Here is a 24,668-nt window from a genome sequence, read left to right on the forward strand (position 1 = left end):
GGGGATCTGTGAAGGAGTTCTTTAATTTTGCTGGAAGTTTAAAGGTGGCATTAAGATTATATTTGTGTAGTATTCTGTTTATTTTATCTGATATCCCTTTAATGTATATATTAGCTACAATTTTATTATAATCTAGTTTATTTTTATTATTAGGTGCAGTCTTGTGAAGAATTTTGTTGATAGTATTTTTACTGTAGCCATATTTTAGGAAAATGTTGTTGATAATTTTTAATTTATGCTTAAAAGTTTGCTCATTGGAGCAAATCTGTAAGTCCTGTTTTTTAGTGTTTTAATGACACCTAGTTTTTAGTGTTGGATTCTGATAAGAGTTTTGTGTATATATTGGCTAGTATGCATAAGCTTACAGTAAACAGTGAAGAAAAGACTTCCAGATGATATGTGACAGGTATATCCAAAAATGGAAATGTGTTCTGACTTTCAATTTTAATTGTGAATTGTTTGAGTTTGTATTGTTTGTTCAGGTAGCTGAAGAAGTTGTGTAGCCTGATAGTCATAGGGCCAGAGAAATAAAACACCATCAACATACCTAAGCCAGACTTTGGGTTTTAAAGTAAAGGAAATGTGTCTTCTTTTTGCAGGTAAAAAAAGTATTGTGCCAAAACCTCAGTGAAACAGATGTAGAGCTGCAGTTACTCATAAACATTCCTTTTCCTTAAGCCTGTATTTACAGGCTTAAGAGAAAGTTGAGGAATAGTGGCAGCCACTTCAGCATCCTCATGAAAATACCTATAGAAGAGCCATAAGATGGAAACAAAGTTTCCATTAGAAAATGACTAGAGTGAGTCTGTGAGAGATTGGTCATTACTAACTGTATTGTTCTCATCTGGATATCATTAAACTTTTTTAAGAGAGAGAGGTTAGTGCACTACCCAAATATAAGAACAGTATTCTAAGGTAGGGAAGATTTGGAATTTATAACGTTAAAAGTTTTACAATCAAGAAGTATTCTTGATTGTAGAGGAGACTGTGGATTTGATGTGCTTATGCCAGGAAAGATTAAAGGTTTAAGCCAGCCCAAGAAGAGAGATCTGGTTCATGAAGATTTGAATGTTATCAAAGGTGAGAGAAGGTAAAGTTGTACCTTTCTTGCATGACATAAGACAAGTTTAGTAGTAGTGAAGTTGATCAAGCTTTCCTTGCCCCCCCCCCCCATCCCACTGACTAAGAGATTACTGTTTATGGCTTTGGATATAGAAGATTTTAAATTATTATTATTATTATTTAGGCCTCCAGGGCGTCAAAAGACTCATTGCGAGAGGTCCTTGCTAGGAAATACAAAGTCTATCAAGACTCATCATGGGAGGTCCCTCCCAGGAAACACAGTCTATCATACCACTCCTTAAACTCATTAACCATTCTCACTCTGACCACTCTATCGGCAAATGCATTCCACAGTTCAACCACCCTCCATGCAAAGAAACCACTCCTCACCCTCTTGTTCACAGTTTCCTTTCATAACTTCCAGGGATGGTCCCTTGTCATTACTCCTTCTCACTGTTCAAGCAAGTGAAAGAACTCCCCAGTGTCAACCCTGTAACCACCTCTCAACAGTTTAAAAGTCTCAATCATATCACCTCTCCTTCTTCTATCCACCAAACTCTGCAGTCCACATTCCCTCAGCTGATCCTCATAACTAACATTGTACAGTCCTGAAACCATCTTATTATCTGCCTTTGTACCCTTTCCACAGTTAATTTATCCCCTTCAAATCCTGGGGACCAAATCTGAGAACAATAGTCTAAGTGTGGTCTGATCAGGGTCCTATACAACAGAATGATAACTCCTCCATCTCTGCAGTTCAGCATCCCCCTCATTATTGCAGCAATCCACTGTGTTACCTTCACCACCTTTGCAATATGTCCCCTGAATTTCAGGTTTCTATCAATCATCAACCCCTCAACCCCAGATCTCCTGTCTCCCCCACTTCCCCCAGCACAGCTTCTCGAATAGAACATGCAGTGCCTCAAACCTCAAGACCTTACATTTTGCTGCATTAAACCGATACTCCCCCACTCACCTGCCCATCTGTCTAGCTTATTTAAATCCTCTTGCAGGGCTACCACATCTGCATTATTACTAATAACCCCCCACACCATCTGCAAACAACTGAATATCCCCCTGTAATCCACTGACAATGTCATTGATATAAAGGTTAAACAATATAGGTCCCAGCACTGAGCCCGTGGGACCTCACTTGTAACCCTCTGCCTCCTTGAAACTGCCCCACCATACACAACTCTCTGATACCCATCGGACAGCCAATCCCAAATCCAGTTGACCAACCCGACATCCAAACCCATGTGCTGCAACTCAAATATCAGCCCATCATGTGGCACCCTGTCAAATGGCTTTGCTAAATCCAAGAAAATGGCAGCATATGCCCCTCCCTCACCCACTGCTCCTGCAACTCCATTATAGAAGGCTAGCATATTACTAAAACAAGAGCTCCCCTTCACAGATCCATGCCAACCCTCACAGACAACACCACCCTCATCTGCGCAACACTGTACACAGTCCTAACCTATTTCTCCAAGATTTTAACAACCACTGATGACACACAAACTGGCCTATAATTAGACACTTCCAGTCTACTACTGCCCTTAAGCAATGGCACTGCCCCTCCTGCAGCCAGGCCAAAGGAGCCATCAGTTCTCCAGCACCCACACTCTCTCTCTCTCTCTCATGGGTTTTGAGAGAGACTGTTCTCCAGTACACTCTCTCAAAACCCATGGTGAAACACCATCCAGTCCCACAGCTCCACTGACATCCAGAGCTCTCAGCATCTCGAACATGCTCTCCTCCTGCACCTTCTCAAAGTTATTAAAGTTTAATAACATTTGACACTGCAAGATTTACCTAATGAAAAAGAGAAATGGAAGTCTATCATCATCAGAAAACTGTGTATGTGATTCTAGTTTCATGAGAGAGGGTCGTTTATGAATAAAAGAAAGAATGTGTGAACAAAAGTACAGAGTCCGTTACACAGGCATTGATAGAGAAATATAATGAGAGGAAACCATCCCCACACTTGCACTAAACAACCAGAGAGAAAACTGGTAACTCAATCAGAAGACAGACTATGAGACATATGGTGGTGGCAAGGAAATTCTATTTGGCAAACATGATAACATGCCCTAGAAATATCAAAAGCAACCATTTGAATTTCTCCAAACCCTTTCATGGCTTGAGTCCACAGATAGGTGATGTTTGCAAGGAGATCTAGTGTGGAGGGATTCGATCACAGGATACTCCAAGGACAAACTCCATATTGGTAGTCACTTATTTTAACTGGTAGGCTTCCAGTTGGTGGAAAAGTTGATTGTTGATAATTTTTGGCAGGATTGAGGTGAGGACAGCAGACAGGTAATACAAGTTATTTGTAATGACTTTCTGATGAAAGACCAGAGGAAACATTCATTGAGCTGTTCTTGGTAAAGTTTCTGTGTGTTTGTTGGGAAGGTAGTTGCTGCCTTACGTGATTATATCATTAAGTCTTATGTCTCAAGTATCCTTGAAACAACAAGTTGCTGCCTTGGTTATCAATACAGGAGTTGGAGAAGAATGATCCTAGTCTTTGAGTGATGTTACTGTAGCACCTTCTAGATATGAGAGAGAGGTGGAAACATGGATGGACAAAAATTGTACCCACTCACCTGGAAAAGGGACTGAAAAGCTTGATTATCATTGTAGAAGGAGGCTTTTTATTTTACCTCCTCACTCTTCGAAATCTGGTTTTAATTTACTAATGATCTTTTTGCAACTGTTGCATGTTACATTTGTAGGCTGAATGTGAAGTTGAATGATGTTGAATCTAAATTATATTTGACAAAAAACTATATTCTTGTTTAATTCTTTAGCCAAATTGAAACAAACCAGATTTCTGTATGAAGTATCTTCACAACTAGGCTATTCATATATAGAATATATTGGCTTCACATCAGTTGCTTTATAATGGGAAAACATTATGGGAAGGACCGCTATCAATAAACTAGAATACAATTTCTTGTCAAATATAATTCACTTTGTAAACAAGTGAAAAAACTTTCAACAACTGTTGCTGATCCTGAGTACTTAATAAAAAGGTGATACACATTTTTACTACTTGTATATTAAATGTGATTTCTGCATTAATTCAATCTTGGTATCTTCCATGGTCTGGCTTCCATTGATGGCAACTTGCTTCCTGGGAAGTACAGTGGTTCTTCTCAGTGGGTTTTGCCAGTCAATAAGTGGAGCCACTGCTGAGTTTCCTGTCCTGAAGTGATTCAGGTCAGGAGTCAGGAATTTAGTAGTGATTCTTTAGGGGTCACTTAGTGAGATTAAGAGTAACCTTTTAGATCACCTAGAGATTTTGGAGAGGTACCCCTGCACCTTAACAGTACCTCAGTGAAGGTCAAAACTAGTCTATGTAGTCGCCTTTCCATAATGCTTTTGCATTATGGGTTATTGAAGCAACTGACATGAAATCAACAGTTTCTATATACAAATAGCCTAGTCATGAAGATACCTCACATGCATACTTTCTTTACTTACACTTGGATAAAGGATTATTATTATGATATAATATGGTATCTCCATGGAGTCAGCAGACTCATTGTGAGAGACTTACGTGGGAGATTGTATAACTAACTGTTATACAATCAAAACATATATTTTCTTAAACTCATTCATAACTATCCATGCAAAAAATCTAGTCTGTATACCCCTACTCATACAGTTTCCAGGGATAGCATCTATCCCCTCCCGCCATTCTAGGAAAAATCTCTTTCATGTCAACCTGATAACAACCACTGACCAATTTATATGCATCAATCATATCCTCCCCCCCCCCCATTCTCCTCCTATTTATGAGATTTTGCAATTTACATTCTCTCAATCTCTCCTCATACTCCACATTACAAAGATCAATGACCACCTTTCTGAATCTTCTCTCAACCCTTTCCAACATATCCTTGTCACCATGAAAACCTAGTAACCAAATCTGACCACAATAATTCACTTGAGGCCTTATACATGCCAATGCTTGATGCCACTGTATAAGGCCTAGTCAAGGCCTTATGCAGTGGCATCATAACCTCTCTATTTCTGCATGTCAGGGTCCTCCGCATCATTGCCATTATCTGATGTGACGTATTCACAAAGTGTGCAATGTGGCCCTGAATTTTAGGTCCTTGTCCACCATCACTCCTAGATCTTTCATTACCTCTACTTCCTTTAAAGTTTTCCCACCAAGTGTATACTTTGCATCCCATTGTTGCTTACCAAATCTCAAAACCTTACACTTTGAACTGAAAGTTCCACTTACCTGCCCATTCATGCAATCTGTTCAAGTCCTCCTATGAGGCTATAACATCTGCTTGACTCTACATTGCTCTCCCCAATTTTGCATCAGCTGCATATCATTAGTTAAACCCATTCCAATATCATTAGTCAATGATATTGGAATTAGACAATGGTCCCAAAACTGACCCCTGTGGTACAACACTAGTGACCTTCCTCTTTCAGGATACTGTACCCCCATATACAACTTTCTGATATCTATCTGGCAGCCCGTCACTGATCCAACTCGGAAGTCTGTTATCCAGTCCCATCTGTTTCAGACGAGACTGGATAACAGACTTTTGCAAAATCCAAGTACACCACTGTATATGCATCTCCCCTGTCCAAGGTATTTGTCACCTTGTTATGGTACATAAGTAAGTTATTAAAGCATGATCTCCCTTTAACAAACCCATGCTAATAACCACAGAGAATACTGCTGTTATCAACCCATTTCTGTATCTTACTTCTCACCAATCTCTCCAGTACCTTCACCACAACTCCAGATATACAGATTGGCCTATAATTTGAAGATAACAGCCTTATTACCACCTTTATGCTGTGGAACAATTTTACCCTCCTTCCACTCCCTTGGAACCTGTGCTGTTGTACGACTTATTAAACAGGCATGCCAATGCTACTGGCATTTCTCTGGAACATTCCCTTAAGATGTGTGGTGATGTCATCAAATACTATCGCCTTATTGACATCAAGTTTATGTATTTCTTCAAATACCTCCTGCTCACTCACAATTGAGCCATTCTCTCCTATGACTTCTACCTGATGAGGATGAAACACCCTTATAAATTGATCACTAAATCCTCAACAATGTCTTCTGCAATAATTATCATTCTACCATTTTCATCCATTAACATCATCTTACAATGATCATTCTTCCTTCTACTTGTCACATATCATCTTCTTCCAAATTTCTTACTTGAGCTCCTCATTTATCCATTTTATACCTACCTTATTCAGCCTTTTGGCCTTCAGAATATATTCACACATTGATGTTGTTATGTACTCATATTTCTTTGTCAGTTCCCAAGCAGCATTTATTTCTTTACTGCTCAATCCCTTGTTCTATGCTATAGCTCCAAGCTGTCTCCTTAACTTCTCATAATCACCAGCCTTTTAATTCCACATGTATCCTTTCCTCACAAAAGTCTGCATATGGCTTTATGAGGTAATCATAAAGTGATCACCTCAATCCAGGTGATCACTTTATGATTACTCTCACCAACTGGAGGAAAAATTGTGAGTGGAGTGTGAAACTCCACTCACAATTACATCCTTTGATGAAATGATCAGATCCCAAACTTTCAATCCTCGTGTGCCCTCCCTTATGTGTTGCCTGAAATTTATCTTTCTCAAGAACTCGAGAAATTAATTTTCCTTATTCCAAAATGATATTTCTTCATTCCATTCTATATTGTCATAACTAAAATCACCCATAATAATTACCCTTCCTTTGTTCACTAATCCAAGTTGTTTATACATTTCTTCATCACCACCCTCCACCTGTGCATGTAAAGTTATGCTGTCCTGGTTAACGAAATGGTTAGGGTATCTTGCTTTCCAGATACACTAACTACTTTCAAACCAGATACCAGATTTGAATTCCAGTGTGGATATGGATGCTGGTGATTATCTTTAAGTGGGAGTTGAATTTCATCACACTGTCTAAGACGCTACCACTCCACTTATCGGAGGCCTAATGGGATTTGAATAACTTCCATGTTTGGTGGTCTCTAGAGCAGAGTTATCAGATTATGTAAAAATACAAATATATGTATGGAGTGCTTTTTTGAAAAACAATAGATGTGGGTACTCATACAGGAAAAACTGAAAATTAAAAGGATGTGAAAACTAAAAAAATATTTACTTCATATATACTTTATATCATATATTTATTGTTTTAGTAATAAGAACAGCAAATTAAGTATATAACACAGTTTATTAAGCATAAATTTATAGCTAGTATATAAAAAATAAGCAAAATGTATATGATAATTTTTAATAAAAATGTTATGTAACAATAAAAAGTTTCATATAACAATTTCTTAACAATAGAAACAGTAATAAATGTAAATTTCAATAAACAACTAAGCTTATTTACATATTGGATGAACGCATAAAAAATTATTGAATATTACAAATTTCTAAATGTACATCATCTTTATGTCACATTACTGTTAATAAAGGTGCCATATGTTATACAGTTGATAAAATGAATATATTCACATTGTCTCAACAAATACTGTATATATATATATATATATATATATATAATTAAGAAAAATTTTAAAAAAAGAAATCCTTAGCCCATACATGCTATTGAAGTACTATAGACTTATAAACTTTTATGGATTCAAGTCATATTAAAAAAAAAAAAAAAAGTCTACAATCAAGTAATGTTTGCTTGATTTATGATTTTTTTTATTGTATTATTATAAGTAAATGATTTATACATCACTTAATCTTTTATTTTTTATTATTTATGCAATACACATAATTTGCTTTCATTCACTTCTAAAGGGGAAAAACATTTCATTTCGATCATTGTAATTTTTATGTACAGGTGTCGCAATATTTTTGCAATCCAGCAGAATTTAACTACTATTACTATGAGTCGAGAAGTAGCTTTAGATCATGCTCGACAATACTTTGAACTGTTCTACCATTCACCTCAGGTAAGTTATAATTCTACACCAGTATTAAAATCATTCTCATAATTTTAAGCTGATGTAAAGTTGTAGAATCGTTAAAACATCAATTTAGCATTTCATCATCATCATCATCATGCGTATCAAAGATTTAGGCCTAGCATGGCCTGTTCCGGCCTTAGAATCATCGTTGAATCGTTTAAGAGGACGTCCTGGTTTCCTCACAATATAGCATTTATTATTAGTTAATGCAGAGAAAAATAGATGTAAAGCTTAATTAACTGTTCTGAAGTTTTTTTTCCTAATTTTTATGAAAAAAATCCATTTGTATTGGAACAGGATAATTACATTTATTATACTTACAGGGATTTTTTTTGTTAATTGTGATTTATTCTAGAAGACAAAATATCATTTCCTGTCTTTTTGTTGTTGTTTCTTGGCATGTACATCAAATGGATAAACATGCTGTATTGCACATAGTAAATATTAAGGCTGTCTTGCTACTCCAAGTAACTTGTGCTGAGAAAGAGAACCTCTAATATGCATTCAGTTTTATGATGGCTTTTGGTTGAAAAGACATTAGTTTGTTTCCCATTACAGTACATTTATAAGGACTTCCTGACTAAGATGAAAGGCAGGGGAGGGGTACAGGGATAAGTAAGTCATATAAGAATATTGAGTTTTTCATTCCTCATAAATAGCATATCCCTAACCAAAGAATGCACATCTTACAAGCAATACAGTCTATCCATATCCTTAGTTTCACTGGTATAATGCTAGCAGTCATATGGAGAAGTTGCTTATCCTGTGGATAATTCTTGAATTATATGACATATAAAAACTTTCTGTTACCTTTTAACTTCTGTTTTTCACAAGCATTTTGTCCCTTTTCATTTTCATATGAAAACTGATACAATTCATATGGAATTGTAAAATTTCCATCTTTGAATTTAACTAGAGATTACTATATTTTTGGCAGCTATTTCTTTGCAGTTGTTTTAATTTTGATACCAGTTGATACTCCATTTTGATACCAGTTAGTATGTCTGCTTCTGATAGCGAAGTTTCACAAATTACATGAATTAGTGAAACTTGGCTATCATTGTATACATTGCTTGTATCAGATACTGCCTCATCATTTCCCATTCATTCTCAACATCCTTTATGCATAAATCATCAACCCAATTTATTAATGCTAGTTGACTAAAGGGGCTTCGTCCACCATATATATATATATATATATATATATATATATATATCTTCTTGATTACAATCTTTTTAGTTTTGACTAACTTCCAAACCAATAGGTGGCAGTGTTTGATGCCTCATTCACCACCACATCCTGTGATCAAATCTACAAAATCAAACACCCAAAAACCTTGTGTTACTTCCATCACATGAAACATAAGATAGTTATCCTGCAGAAACTGAACAAATTCACTCTCCATGTTATCATACTTTCTTTCCAATCCACATTCCTATAATTAAAATCTCCAGTATCACTTTCCTTTTACTCACCCAACTAATTTGTCTAAACATTTCACAATCAGGGCTCTCCACATTTCCTGGCCTATAACAACATCCTATTAGATACACTATTCTCTTGATCTCAACTTCACACCAAATAGCTTCAAAACCTTCACACTTACTACTATTTTCCATTTCCACTCTTGAAGGACCCAGTTAATCTACTATCTCCCCTTCACATTTCTTCCTATTTGTTCAGGAAATTCTGTAAGGTTTCATTTCTGGTCTTGATAGTATATCATCCTCAGACAGCTAAGTTTCACTTATACCAATTATCTTTGGGCATACTGAATCAGTTAATCAATGTTACCAATCAGCCCCTTTATTTCTGCTGCTCCTTAACATTAGTATATAAACATACCAATTCATAACTATTATTTTCCAGGAAATAACAAAGTACGGATTAAAGTCCTAAATGGTACATCTAGTGGTCTAAATTGAATGGAATCATAGTGTATAGGGAGGTAGGTAGGTAGAATGATCTACCTACCTACCTCCCTGTGTAATCTAATTGGCTTTTCTTGCCTACTTTTAGGTCGTTCTATCTACCTCCCTATACACTATGATTCCATGAGTACACAGATCAGGACAATCCATAGGCTCCTTAAAAGGTTACCTCTTGGCCTGTGGAAGTCATAAAGCCTTATATAAACTCTTAACTCCCCCTGTTCCCCGGATATATAGGCTACCAAAAATTCATAAACAGAATGTGGCATTACGACCAGTATTGTTAATGACATTGATTCACCCACATTCAAATTAGCCAGACTTTTAGCTAAAGTGCTCACAAAATATACTGGCAGCGCTCCTTCACACATAAAAAAACTCAGCCCACTTTAAAGCAAGTATAGAAAACTGCACACTCCAACATTCTAAAATAATGGTCAGTTTTGATGTCTTCTATTTATTCACTAATGTCACACACAAAGATACATTTGACCTCATCCATTCACCAGCCATATTTCCTCCCAATATCTCAGCCCCATTTCAGTTCATCATGAACTCAAGCTATTTTGTTTGGCAAAGAAAATTCTACAAACAGGTAGAGGGGACAGCCATGGATTCTCCACCCCTGGCCAACTTCTTAATGTAGACCTTTGAAGAAAAAGCCTTAAACTCTGCCCACATAAACCCACTGTCTGTCTATGCTATGTAGATGATGTTTTTTCCATTTGGCCACATGACCTGGATATGCTGCACAATTTCTTAACACATCTAAACAATCAACACCTCAGGATACAGTTTACCTTAGAAAAGGAAAATAACAACAGTCTTAAAAGGTCTCCCATTCCTAGACACTCTGATTAATTAATCAGTTCTAATAACAGTGCCCTAACTACTGAACTTGACTATATCCTCAATACTTTCTTAGCCATTGGCTACAATCCCCAAGAAATCAAAAAAAAAAAAAAAAAAAAAAAAATTAAACTCTGTAAATGAAACTCCCATAACTTCCCCTTCAGAGCAAAGGGGGGGAGGGTTTGGGATACTCAATATCTATCACCATTGCTTATATTCAGAGCACATTCAAAAATCCTAAGGAAATGAACTTACAATCTCTTACAAACCACAAAAAATTGGCATCCTTTATCTACTTCATGCAAGACCAGCCACATTCCTTTGATCTACCAGGAGTCCCGTGCAGTTGCAAATCCTCCTACTATGGTCAAACTGGCAGGACAGCCAATATCAGAATTTCTGAACTCAAGGACTACATCTGGTTCCATCAATATAGCCACTCAGCACTTGCTGATCATGCTTAGGACACCCACCACAGGGTTTGCTAAAAGAAGGCCACTCTATTACACCACAGCAAATAAAAATGTGAAACGGTGTTCCTCGATTTTGCCTCAGCCCTGAAAAACTTTCCAAACCGCAACAAATTTGAGTGCATGAGACTGCCCCAAATTTGGGAAGCATTGATCCTAAGATCTTCATTACAATGGCCAAGACTATCCAATTTAGCCCACTGGGGGGGGGGGGGGGGGTCCCATTTAGGATTCCATTCCTGACTGGTTTCCTTTCTTCAGCCTCATTTGCCCAGTGTTAATGCCTGCATGCACATGTCATCAGTGATCCGTAATGATGGCAATGTAACATTGTCAAAATATAGGAAAGTGTTAATTAACGTTTTTATAATTAATATTTTAGTATATGTTTTTATTTCCTGAAAAATAATAGTTATGTGTAACCAATGTGTAAGTCTCTCTACCAGCAAAACATAAAAGTTCCCCACTCTTTTAAGGTTATCCCACCAACACCATTGCTCTGTGGGATAATTCCCTCTCTCCCTGTACACCTCTTTCTTTGATATAACCATTTCCCTGACTGACTCTGATTTTCATTCATATCCTTATTATTCCCACATTTTTGCACTGCATTTCTCTACCTTGCCATAATCATTTCCTCACCTTTGTATCCATTTTTTTCTTGTCCTTCCACAACCTGCTTCTCAACCTCTCTCTGATCCTTAGTGATACTGATTTCATATGAACCTCGTGCACTCTTAACACACAACAATCACTCCAGATATCCAACACCAAACCCATTAAAACGCAATTCACCAGCTTTAAACCATTCTAACTTCCCTTCAAACTGACCTCATAAATTCACAAATTGAATACTCAGCCTGATGCAATTCAGCCAACTTGTCATTTAAGTATCGTTGCTCCCCTTATCAGTTCATTACTATCATATCTAGACTAAAAACTATCCACTTTCCCAGTAACACTATTATTATTATTATTAATTCAGTTCAGGCCTCCATGGAGTTATAAGACTCATCGTGGGATGCCCATCCTGGCAAACACAAAGTTTATCATACTACTCCTTGAACTTACTGATCATTCGTGCTACCACTACTCTATCAGGCAATGTAGTTCCATGGTTCAACCATTCTCCATACAAAAAAAAACCACTCCTCAACCTCTTGCTCACAACTCCCTTTCATAACTTCCAGGGATGGTCCCCTTGTACTCTCTCTCCTTTCCCATTCCACCAAATGAAAGAACTCTCCCAGTGTCAATCCTGTAACCACCTCTCCATTTACCAAACTCTGCAATCCACATTCAGCCTATCTTCATAACTGACATTGTACATTCCTGATACCATCTTTGTTATCCGTCTCTGCACTCTTTCCACGGTTAATTTATTCCCTTCACATTTTGGGGACCAAATTTGAGAACAGTAGTCCAGGTGTGTGGTTTGATTAGGGCTTCATATAATGGAATGACAACTCTTTTATCTCTGCAGGTTACTGGATTGCTGTAATACTGAAAAGACTGGATGCAATCCATCTGTATTTGCAATATGTTTCATGAATTTCAAGTTTCTGTCAGTCATCATCCCAGATCCCTTGCCTCTCCCACTTCCTCCAGGGCAGTTCCTCCAATAGAGTATGCACCCTCCCTTCAATGTATTCCAAACTTCAAGACTTTACATTTAGCTGCATTAAACTGATCCCCATTCATTTGGCCATGTGTCAAGTTTATTCAAATCTTCTTGCAGGGTTACCACAACTGCATATCTCCCTGCAGTTCATTGCCAATGTCATTGATATAGAGGTTAAACAATACAGGTCCCAATGTTATCCTTCACTTCCAGCAACAACTTCTTCATATCCCTTTCTACATTCTTTGTCTCTCTATCAGTCATTTGTGCCTACCACAACCACTAATTCTGACACTTCTTCATTCCTTCCATTTTAATTAATGGTTTATTAACAATACAAAAGTAAATAATTGAATATCTTAATTAAATATTTTGCCTAAAGTAACCAATGCATTTTCAACAATGATATTAACACTGATCAAAGCAATTTGATTAAAACATAAAATAACAAGTGAACGTTCAAATATTTTTGACTATGTTCTCTGGGCCTAATCAAGAAAAAGATGGTAAATTTTTTTTGTTAATTTAAATGCAAATTGTATTTTCCCAAATATTTCAAGAGTTTTCACTTGTTTAAATTGAAGTGTTCTGTAAAGAATAGGTAGATTGTAAGACTGCCAGACTGTCCATAAGATGAAGGTGAAGTTCATCTATTATCATATCTGATTTTTTCTGAGTACTAATAATGGACGAGCTTTGTTTTCCAAAAAAATGAAATGAATGAATAAAGTGAGATAGCTTTAATATTTTGTTAGGGAACACAGAACAATATGATATTTGCATGCAGGGACTAACACTGGGTAAATGAGGCTGAGAGAAACACAACCAAAGTTGGACCTAGAGATTTAAATAGGTCCTCCCCTGTGGGCTGAATTAGGTGGAACTTGGCTGTTAGGCTGAAGATCTGAGTATGAGTGCTTCCCAAATTTGGGACAGTTTCATGCACCTACATTTGTTCAGGTTTGGAAAGTTTCTTAAAACTTAGCAGATTCCAGGAATAGCCTCTCATATTTGTATTTGGTTTAGTGGAGTATGGAGGTATAAAAGTTTTTCATTGGTTACACTGCATAATTTAGAAGGTATGATCAGAGGGTAGAATTCAAGGTGAGTGCTGTAGAGCCATTAAAAAAAAATAAGATGGGTACTATGAATCAGTGTGAGAATTAAAGAAGAATTTTCTCTGTTCTCTATTCTAGGTAAAAGTGCATGCTATCCTCATTTGCTTAAGTACTTGAGAAAAGGCTAAGGAAAACTGTTGAAGAGAAACTTTGGGAAGAATGAGATATTCACCTCAGCTCTACCTTATGCAGATAATGTTATACTCCAATAAACAGAGCAAGTCTTCAGAAACTCGTTAACTGAATTGAATAATTGCTATAACTAATTCTGTATGAAAAACATCAGTAAGACATAACTTCTTCAAATAGGAAACATGGAAGACATCAACTGCAATCCTAGTCTAGATTCTACACAAAAACATTTCCACTATTCAGACCCAGTTTTTAGTGAATATTGCAAATTAAATATTGAAATAGATAACAGAAAAGGTGAAAACTAGTATAGTATGGAGCCATTTGAATAAATTTATATAGAATAAAGAGATAACTAGCAGTATTCAAAGCAGTGGTTAAACCACTTTTAAGTTAATGGATCTGAGAGCTGGGTTAGCAGTGAAATTGATCATTATCTAGTCACCACAGATATAAGAGTTCTGCAAAAAAAATAGAGGAGTGAATAGTTGGTATATTGGTAGAATCATATTGAAAATAAATATTTTAGAAACGAACTTTGTGTGTTTTTGCATTCAAGAATGTATGTGAAGAGCTAATCTACAGTGGTATAGTCTCTTAAGTAGAATTTGAGAGATAAAGGCGACAAGTTTTGTTGCAAAGATGGCAAGAAAAGATCCAGTGGAAATAGCTTCTGAGATGTAGGTTCAATTGATTCTAGTAGTGATGCTACGTAGTTCAAAGTGTGTATGACACAAAAATATTAGTGTCCTCTCAAATAATATTTTATTTGATTAATCTGGAACATATTTGTTGATAGGAAGCTAGTAATAATGTAAATGTGATCATGAGGTACCATCATAGTATCCTGCATACCCTTGGATGGTGATGATACTTAGTCATTGAATCTTCTCAGTTTTAGTTTAAATCAGGCCATTTTAATACAGATTAGATAGAATGATTCAAAATGGTACAGAATTGTTATAATCAAATTCCTTATATTTATGTCTTCAAGGGATGTACAGGATGCTATGACAGTACTACATGGTTAAGTTTATGTTAATATTAACTTCTGTTCAACGCTGTTCTTCCAAATTAATCTGCTGTTTGTCAGAACTGAAATATCACCAGATCGTATATGTCGGTCTTCTATGGCTCTTGTATCAATCTACTTAGATCATGATCCTCCTCTGGATCTTTTCCTACCATTTTGGCATATTTTGCTAACCTTTACTCTCCCATTTCATTTAAATGACCATATTCCATATATTAGCTCTGTTCACACATTCTTGAATACTGACAATATCAGGATCCTTCCTAATATCTTCATTTTTAATTTGATTCTGTCACTGATACCATATTGTTCATTCTTGTAATATTGCTTGGAACTCTCATATCCATGATCTCTTGTCTTTAATCAGTTGTTTTATGTCTGATCCAATTTGACTTTCATAAGTTAAAATTGGTTTCAATGCTGTTTTGTATACTGCTGGTCTAGTGCTGTATCTAATTTACCAGTTATTTTATATGAATTTTAAATACTCCTACCATACCAGTATTGTTTATTCTGTTGTCTATTTCCATATTTGACTTGCCATCTTTGCTAAATATTGTCCCTAAATAACTGCAATATTTTACTTGGTCTATAATTGGTCTAAACCGAGAAGACAAGGTCACAGTCGGCAGCATCTGCAGTGGAAGAGAAGATAAGCCGGCCTGGCTGGCCGAGTGGATAGCGTATCCGCTCTCCAGCCAAAAGGCTGCAGGTTCAAATCCCACCCTGGGCATGGATGTTTGTGATTGTCTGTGGAAATACCAGTGGTGGTTGGCGGTAGATGGCATTGGTGCAGTTGCAGTCGGTTGGTGACTGAATGGAAAAGACGAAGTTATAGAGCAGGTACCCTCCCTCGATAAGTTCTTGGACTCCCTGGAGGTCTCAAATAATAATAATAAGTTTTTGCTATTTAGTATAGTTGAATATAGCGTTTATATTTATATATATATATATATATATATTTAGCGTTTAGTTTAGTAGTTTCTCGGCAGTAAGGAATGATGGTGGCCGCAGCTGCAATCACAAATGGCATGTCACCAAATCCTCCACCATTTAAGAACTCTATTATACGTAACATAATAAAGGACTTTGTGGCATGTATGCGTCCCAGGAGTTATATATGTGGCGGGTGAGAGAGGGAGGAGTTCGTATATGCGCAAAATGTAGGCAGTGGGAGGAATTCAGTGAATTAGATATTTCGATAACCGACCTAGTTGCATCAGGGATGGGAAATGAATGTCGGGAGATGAGTAGTATGATAGGAGAGAATGAAGAGCAAAATGTGAATGAGAAAATAAGAGTCAGGAGTGGAAGGCTTCAATGACTGTGTAGTTTTCGGAGATAGTCTTGATTGAGAGAATGAATGGCAAGTAAGAGTGACTAACTTGCAGAGAGGGATAGATGAGCTGAAAGAGGAGGTGGAATGTCTTGTGAACGAGATGAGAAGTATGAAAAATGAGATTAGGAGAATGGAAGAGATAAATGCAAGGAAAATCAGAGTAGGAGTGAGAGAGAGTTTTGGGAATGATAGAAGAGGAGAGAATAGAAACAGTAGAAGAGAGGGAACGACAGAGAGGTATGGGAATGAGAGGAGAGAATAGAAACAGTCAGAGAGAGGAAATGAGAAGAATGTGAGGGAGTGCTGGAACCAGGGATAGAGTGATGTCAGGACAGCAGGTAAGTAGGGGAACACAGAGAGAAAGGGTTAGAGGAGAGTGAGGGATGCAGGTGAGTAATCAAGGAACAGAATGTAAGAAGGGTGATGTGTGGAGACTCGTTGATCCATGGTATGTAAGATAGGATGCCAGAGGAGTGTTGCCTGGAGGGACGATAGAAAGTGTGGCTATGGCGATTAAGAGGGGTGAAAGGATGAATGAAGTGATTGTGATGATGGGCACGAATGACTTGAGAGGCAATGTAAATTGGGCAGCGAGAGATATGAGATTCTTGCTTGAGGTTGTGCAAAAGAAAACGCAGTGAGGAAAGATTGTGTGTGTGTTGCCAAGGTATGATAGTGACAAGCTGAGCAGAAGAGCAGTAATACTGAATAGCATAATAGCCAGAATGCGTCAGAAGAGAGGATTGGAATATGTAAATGCTTGCAGGGCATTTGAGGACAGAAAAGAACTGTATATGAGAGGCTTCTTGCATTAGAAGAGGAAGGACGAAGGCATTTGGAGAGATTGCTGTTTTCTGAACGAGTCAATGTGTCAATGCAGGGAAACTAGAATTCCCAGGGTGGATGGGAGCAGGGGTGACCTCCTGAGGGGAAGGGGGAATGCATCAGGTAACACTGAGTCCAGTGCGGTCAAGAGGGGATAATAATAGGTATAGAAGCAGTGATATTTTTATGCTTTATACTAATGCAGGAGTATCCGAAATAAAGGAGATGAATTGGTGGCGCTGATAGCATCAGCCTGGCCAAAGATTATTGGGATCTCTGAGATGTGGTTTATGGAGGGTGATATAATAACAGGAATTGAAGTATCAGGGTACCTCATTTTTCATCAGGATAGGAAAGGAAAACATGGTGGTGGAGTAACGCTTATGATAAGTGATGACTTATGTCCTCTAAGAGTGGAGGCTTTGGAAAGCAGTGACACTAATGGTTTTGAAAGCATATGGGTAGAGGTAGAAGTTGGAAATTTCGAATATTTAGTGGGGTGTTGTTACAAACCAAGGAGTACATTTCTAGAGGGTGGGGAGCAGGAGATGTTTAGGCAGTTGAGCTGGGTAAGTGTGCAGGAAGAATGATTGTTATTAGAGATTTTACAGCAATATAAGCTGGGAAGAGGAAAATGCATGTAGTAATAAGGGATGGAATTTCTAGAATTCTTGAGGGACAAATGTCTTAGGCAACATGTACAGAGGGAACAAGAGGTTCAAGAGTTTTGGATTTCGTCATAGCATCAGAAAAGCTGCTAATAAGTGAGATGACATCTCTCCCACCAGTTGGAGAGAGTGACCATGTGGTTTTGACTTGGAAGATGAATAGACATGCAGGTGCATCAAAGAAAAGGGAATGTATGTGGAATTATAAGGCAAGTGATTTTAATAGTCAGGTATCAACTAGGAGCAGTTCCATGGAGAGCAGAATTGGAAGGCCAAGATATCATTAGTGCTTGGGAAATTATGAAGTAATATTTGTTAGCAGCAATAGTAAGCTGTATTCCACGAGTGAAGAAGCAGACACAATTTGGTGTAAAGCGGATGACAAACAATATCAAACAGGAACTGCATTTGAAAAGAGATTTAAGGGTGGAGAGCAAATACACAAAGAATATAAGACATGGACTAGAAGAGTGACTGGTATGGTGTGGAAGGCAAAACTGGAATGTGAGGAGAGATTGGCACTAAGATCCAAAGAAAATCCTAGGGAATTTTTTAGCTATGTGGCCAGTAGGAGGAGAAATGATTGTGGAAGAATGACATTGTTGGATAAAAATGGGAATAGAGTGACTCATGCAAAGGACATAGTGGTTGTTCAATGAGCACTTTATTGGAGTATTTCATCCTGGAGAAGAAGGTTTTAATACTAGAGGGATAGGGCAGGTTTAGAGGTGCAAGAGGAAAGTGTGTTCCAAATACTGAGTACTCTGGATATCAGTAAAGCGGTGGGACTGGATGGTTTTCGCCACAGGTTTTGAGAGAATGTGCTAAAGAATTGACAGCTCTGTTGACCTGGCTCTTCAATAAAAGTCTGGCTGTGGGAAAGGTACCCAAGGAATGGAAGGAAGGTAAGATAGTGCCACTGCACAAGGGCAGTAGCAGACTGGAGGTATCTAATTATAGGCCAGTTTGTGTGTCATCAGTAGTTGTTAAGGTCTTGGAGAAATTAGTGAGGGACTATATACAGAGTTGGACAGATGAGGGTAATGTTATCTGTGAGAATCACCATGGATTTGTTCAGGGGCACTCTTGCTTTAGTAATATGATTGCCTTTTATAATAAAGTGACAAGAGCAGTTGATGAGGGGAAAGGTATATACTGCCATTTTTTTTTAGATTTTGCAAAGGCATTTGACAGGGTGCCACATGATAAGCTGATATTTAAGTTGCAGCACATGGGTTTAAATGTGGGGTTAGTCAACTGGATTCAGGATGGGCTGTCTAATAGGTATCAGAGAGTTGTATATAGTGGGGCAATATCAAGGAAGCAGAAGTAGTGGGATTTCCACAGGGCTCAGTACTGGGACCTGTATTATTCAACCTTTATATCAGTGACATTGTCAATGGATTGCAAGGGGATATTCAGTGGTTTGCAGATGATATGAAGCTGGGAAGGGTTATCAATAATAGTGCAGATGTGGCAGCCCTCTAAGAGCATTTGAATAAACTAGACAGATGGGCAAATGAATGGGGTCATTGGTTTAATGCATCAAAATGAAGTCTTGATGTTTGGGATTCATCGATGTGAGGATGCATACTCGATTGGAAGAGCTATACTGGAGGAAGTAAGGGATCAGGGGGTGATGATTGATAGAAAACTGAAATTCAGGGAGCATATTGCAAAGGTGGTGAAGGTAACCCAGAGGATTGCTGCAATACTGAGGACACTGATCTGCAGAGATAAAAGCGTTATCGTTCCGTTGTATAAGACCCTGATCAGACCACACTTAGACTATTGTTCTCAGATTTGGTCCCCAGGATTTGAAGGGGAATTGACTGTGAAAAGGGTACAGAGGCAGATAACAAAGTTGGTTTCAGGACTGTACAATATGAGTTATGAGGATCGACTGAGGGAATGTGGACTGCAGAGTTTGGTGGATAGAAGAAGGAGAGGTGATATGATCGAGACTTTTAAACTGTTGAGAGGCAGTTACAGGGTAGACATTGGGGAGCGATGACAAGGGGCCATCCCTGGAAGTTATGAAAGGAAGCTGTGAGCAAGAGGGTGAGGAGTGGTTTCTTTGCATGGAAGGTGGTTGAATCGTGGAATGCATTGCCTGAGAGAGTGGTTAGAGCAAGAATGGTCAATGAGTTCAAGGAGTGGTATGATAGACTTTGTGTTTCCTGGGAGGGACCTCCCATGATGAGTCTGTTGACTCCATGGCGGCCTGAATAATAATAATAATAATTTCTTCATTGAGACTGCAGGTAATGTTTACTGTGTTCCTGCCTATTTTAATGGTATTTTTTCATGCTGCATTTGTTACAACAGTTATTTAATCTTGTCAAAGAATCCTGAATACTTGCATGATTTATTAATTTATTTAGAGGTATAATATCATTTGCATAAATATAGTAAACAGTAGACTCTGAACGTTTTCAATTTTGATATCAAGTTTAATGCCACTCTCTTTCATAATAAGAACTACATAAATGATGAATGAGACTGGAGATGCAAGTACTCTAGTTGGACCCCTGATTTTTCATCAGAGCATCTTCCTGTACTTCCTTTAGTTCTTATTGCTGGCTTATGACATAAATGTAGATTATGTATTGCTGTATAATGCACCTTTTATGTCATATAATTTGTAAGTTAAAATTATTTTTTTTGAAAAGTTTTTATTTGTTTTGGCACCTTCGTATATGCCTTTTTCCAGATCTATGAAACTTAAATAATCCTTGCTATATTTCCATGATTTCTGATTGATCTGCCTTAAAGTTAAAATCTGATCATGGTTATCTCTATTTGCCATGAACCAAGCTTGTTTCTCCAAAGCTTCTCTTCCACATCTTAAGATCTTCTCAAGTATTCTTGTATAAATCTTACCTGGAGCACTCAGCAGGGAAAATCCTCCGTAATTCTAAGTTTATTTTTATTTTTTCCCCTCAAATTATCCAGAATTCACCTGCAAATCACTCATTTTGAATTGTGTAGTGTAGCCACTGTAAGACTTTTATGCCTTCATATTTGAATATTTCTGGTTGCAGAAGATCATTCTACTCCAACTGTTTTTCCATGTTTCAAGTGTTTGATAGCTTTTTCTACCTCAAGTATTGATATGTATTCCTGATTGCATTTTTCTTGAATTTTTTATACTGCTGTTCTATCACTGCCTGTTTCATTTAACAATCTCTCAAAATGAGGGATTGTTAAATATCCAGACAGATTATCTATATCTTCAGTTTTTATATCACTTTTATCATCTTTGATTCCTTTTACAGCATGCTTTCCTCCATTTCTTATTTTTCAGTAGCTTCCAGAGCATTTTATCACCTTAATGATGTTTGTGTGGTACATAATCACACACTCTTAGCGTATGTGAAAAAAATATACCAAGTCTGGAGCAGGGAAAAAATCTTTAGTCAATTTCAATATCACCAGATGACATCACTATATAAAGAGCGCTATGGCCATGTTTATTGATTTAGGTCAAAAATCAAATTCATCAGTGGAACTGGCAGCAGTACTCTATCTAGCATTATATATTAATTGATATTATATTGTGTGTTCATTTTAATGGAAATTTTAGGTCATGATCATTGAAAATCACACAAAAGATCAATAATAATAATAGTAAAATAAACTTCCTCACAAGGGCTGTCACTTAATTACTTCTTTTTACTGGAGCAAATTGTCACACTCTGGCAGTGAAAAATTCACATAATTTTTTTTTGTGATTCTTCTAAATCATATGCATGTTTATTTTTTGATGCATGATCTAGTATGCAAAGGTCTATGAAGTAATTTATTATTATATGAAATTTTATTTCTTATAATGAATAAAAGACAGAGGACTTACATAAAATTAAATCTTTATTAGTTGAATTTTAGAATATGTATCACAAGCATTTTCAGTACAAAAATAAAAATAAAAGAAACAACATAACCTACAGCTTAAAAAATTCAACACAGTGTCAACAAAGGTCAGTAAATTCCTAGAGAATTTATAGATAATTGAGAGTTATCTATAAATTGAGAATTTATAGATAATTAAAATTTTTTAATTATTACTTCTTATTTTGCCAAAGTTAATTGTCATCTACCTCATCAGTAGACAGTCAGCCCAACAACAAGAATATCCAACCAAAACCAATCGGTTGCATAATTATAGGACTTCAGGTCTTCGTGTATCTCTCTCCTGTTCCATCTTCATTATGGAATTGCATTTACATGCACATGTTTATTAATCATACCAGTGTATTAATCACTGAAGATGCCAATCTAACTGGTGAAATATAGTAAGTAATATTTAAAAATTTTTAGTTATTATCTAGTCTACGTTGTCAATTTCCTGAAACCACATGATGATGGATAATAAAATTAGGAAAGATTATCAAGTTTCAGAAATGCTATTTCTCATTTGTCATTATGAAGATGAACATAAGCCATCAGACATTTTCAAGCTAGGATAATGGGACTATGTCCAAAATATTCATAATGTCAGGTGGATCCAGATGAAGATCATGGATTTATTCAAGTCCAGAGTGTTCTTAATAGGTGAAGCAGACTGTCCTATGAAAGGAGAGAGCAAAGTTGACAAATGTTTAGGGATGTTGAACAATAAATACATCAGCAACAAATCATAAAGAAATGCAAGGCTTTTGTGGATCTTAACAAATACATCAGCAACAAATCATAAGGAAATGCAAGGCTTTTGTGGATCTTGGGATGACCACATAATCTAGAGTGATATGTGCGTAAAAGCTCTTGAATTTTTTCTTTAAATCATCATCCTAATTAGAAATGTTATCAATGGGGACTGTTGCATTTATTAATGTAACTGCAGGATCAGAAGAAAGGGTCAGCAAGTAGAGTAGTCACAAAGCATTAAAGAAATCCTCTTATAATCTCTTTTATTGTGTACTATTACAGCCTTTTCTTTGTGATGATATTATTATTATTATCATCTTCAGACTTCCGTGGAGTGAAAGACTCTCAATGAGAGGTCCTTCTGTCTCTCTCTCTCTCTCTCTCACACACACACACACAGCTCATCATACCATATCTTAAATACATGAACATTTTCTACAGACACCACACTCTCTGGCAATGTATTCCAATCATTTACAAAATCCATACAAAATGTCCCCTTCTCACTTGTCTGTTCACATCGTTTTTGTACATTTTCCAGGGATAGCCTCTTGTTCTCTCCATTCTTAAAAAAAAAAACCTTGTCAGTGTTAATTTGATAAGAACCCCTTACCAACATATCTCCCCTCCCCCTCCTTCTGTCCACTAGCCTCTATCAATTGCATCTTCTCAACCTTTCTGCATACTTAGTATTGCAGATACCAGAAACCACTATGATATATGACTTCCCAATGACACCTTGGTTTATCATGAAGTTTGCATGTTCTCATGGTAAACTTTCATATTGCTAGATAAGTAGAAAAATTATTTGCAGATTTTAAAAATGAAATCTACTCATTAACTAAAGACAATTTTTGCGAGCATTATTCCAACTGCTTTCTGACTTGATCTTTGGTGTAGGAATTATTCTCCTGGAAGAAATTCAGGTTTTTAACCCCACAACTTGTAAAAATCTATTATTATGTGCATGTAATGATAGTAGTTAGGATAAGGAACGTGTAATGGTGGCCATTCTCTACTAATATTCTCACTATCTTCTTGTTTAGCATGTTGGTAGAAATGAACTCAATTCTAATGGTGAATGGTGGGAACCATCTAATTAACAGTTTTCAAAAGTTAGGGTGAAAATATATTTATTCTATTTTTATATGAGTTTTGCACTAATATTCAAAACAGAAAATCCTTGATCCATTTATGTCATCGTTGCCAGTAGACCTGATTTCAATTTCAGTTGTTTTAGCCATTTTTAATATAACTTCTCTCCACTTATTTTGATTGTTTATGATTTTATTTGACACTTTGTATGTTAAAAATGTATTTAATTAAAATAATCTTAAAAACTTGAATACTCATTTTAATTTTTAAAGTTTATATTTGTTAACATAGAGCTGTTTTTAACCTTAGGACATTTTGAATACAATAGTGGAAAGGGGACCACAGTTTCAGGCAGTAGAATATATCAATGCTCTACAGCTTCTTCATCGCAGTGAACTTGAAAGTGATCCTTCAGTTCTACATGCCCAATTGGAAAGATTACATGAAATATTAAATGAAGTTGCTGTATCTATATAACTTTTAGAGGTGTTCTACATATATTGAAGAGAACAATAATATTTTGATGATAAGGATACTTGTGAATAGAAATTTTTGTACATTATACATACCATCTTATGCTTTATAAATTATGTTTTTTTTTTTTTTTGTAATAAACATGATTTATATAATATATATGCTCTTTCATTTATTGAAAGTTAGGAACCAGTGTAAGAAGTGCTAGGACTCCAGTCCCATCATTAGAGGGTGAACTTCTCATGATGGGCTTGGATACTATGGGGTATTGATATGAACAATATCAAAAATAAGCAATTTAGATAGAATCCATAAATTAATAATATCAGCTGAACATTTTTTTTTTTTTTTAAGTATGTTAAGGTATAATAGAGGGAAATGGTACAAAACACAAGTTTATGTAGTGTGAATGAG

The 24,668-nt window shown here is 36.6% G+C and overlaps 1 protein-coding gene across 1 annotated transcript in view; it reads left to right on the forward strand.

The window, feature by feature from the left end:
• Positions 1–24,384, forward strand: part of Sec8 (exocyst complex component secretory 8) — a 519,950-nt gene extending 495,566 nt beyond the window's left edge. Inside the window, exons 26-27 of the mRNA XM_090392988.1 lie at positions 7,922–8,033; positions 24,090–24,384. Coding sequence (XP_090249114.1) covers positions 7,922–8,033; positions 24,090–24,257 — 280 coding nt within the window. The 3' untranslated portion in view covers positions 24,258–24,384. The remainder of the gene's footprint in view (positions 1–7,921; positions 8,034–24,089) is intronic.
• The last annotated feature ends 284 nt before the right edge of the window (positions 24,385–24,668 follow it).

The sequence above is a fragment of the Typopeltis vanoorti genome, chromosome 5 (genome assembly GCF_054136105.1).
Source record: "Typopeltis vanoorti isolate ZY-2024b chromosome 5, IOZ_Tvanoo_1.0, whole genome shotgun sequence".
Lineage (NCBI taxonomy): Eukaryota > Metazoa > Arthropoda > Arachnida > Uropygi > Thelyphonidae > Typopeltis > Typopeltis vanoorti.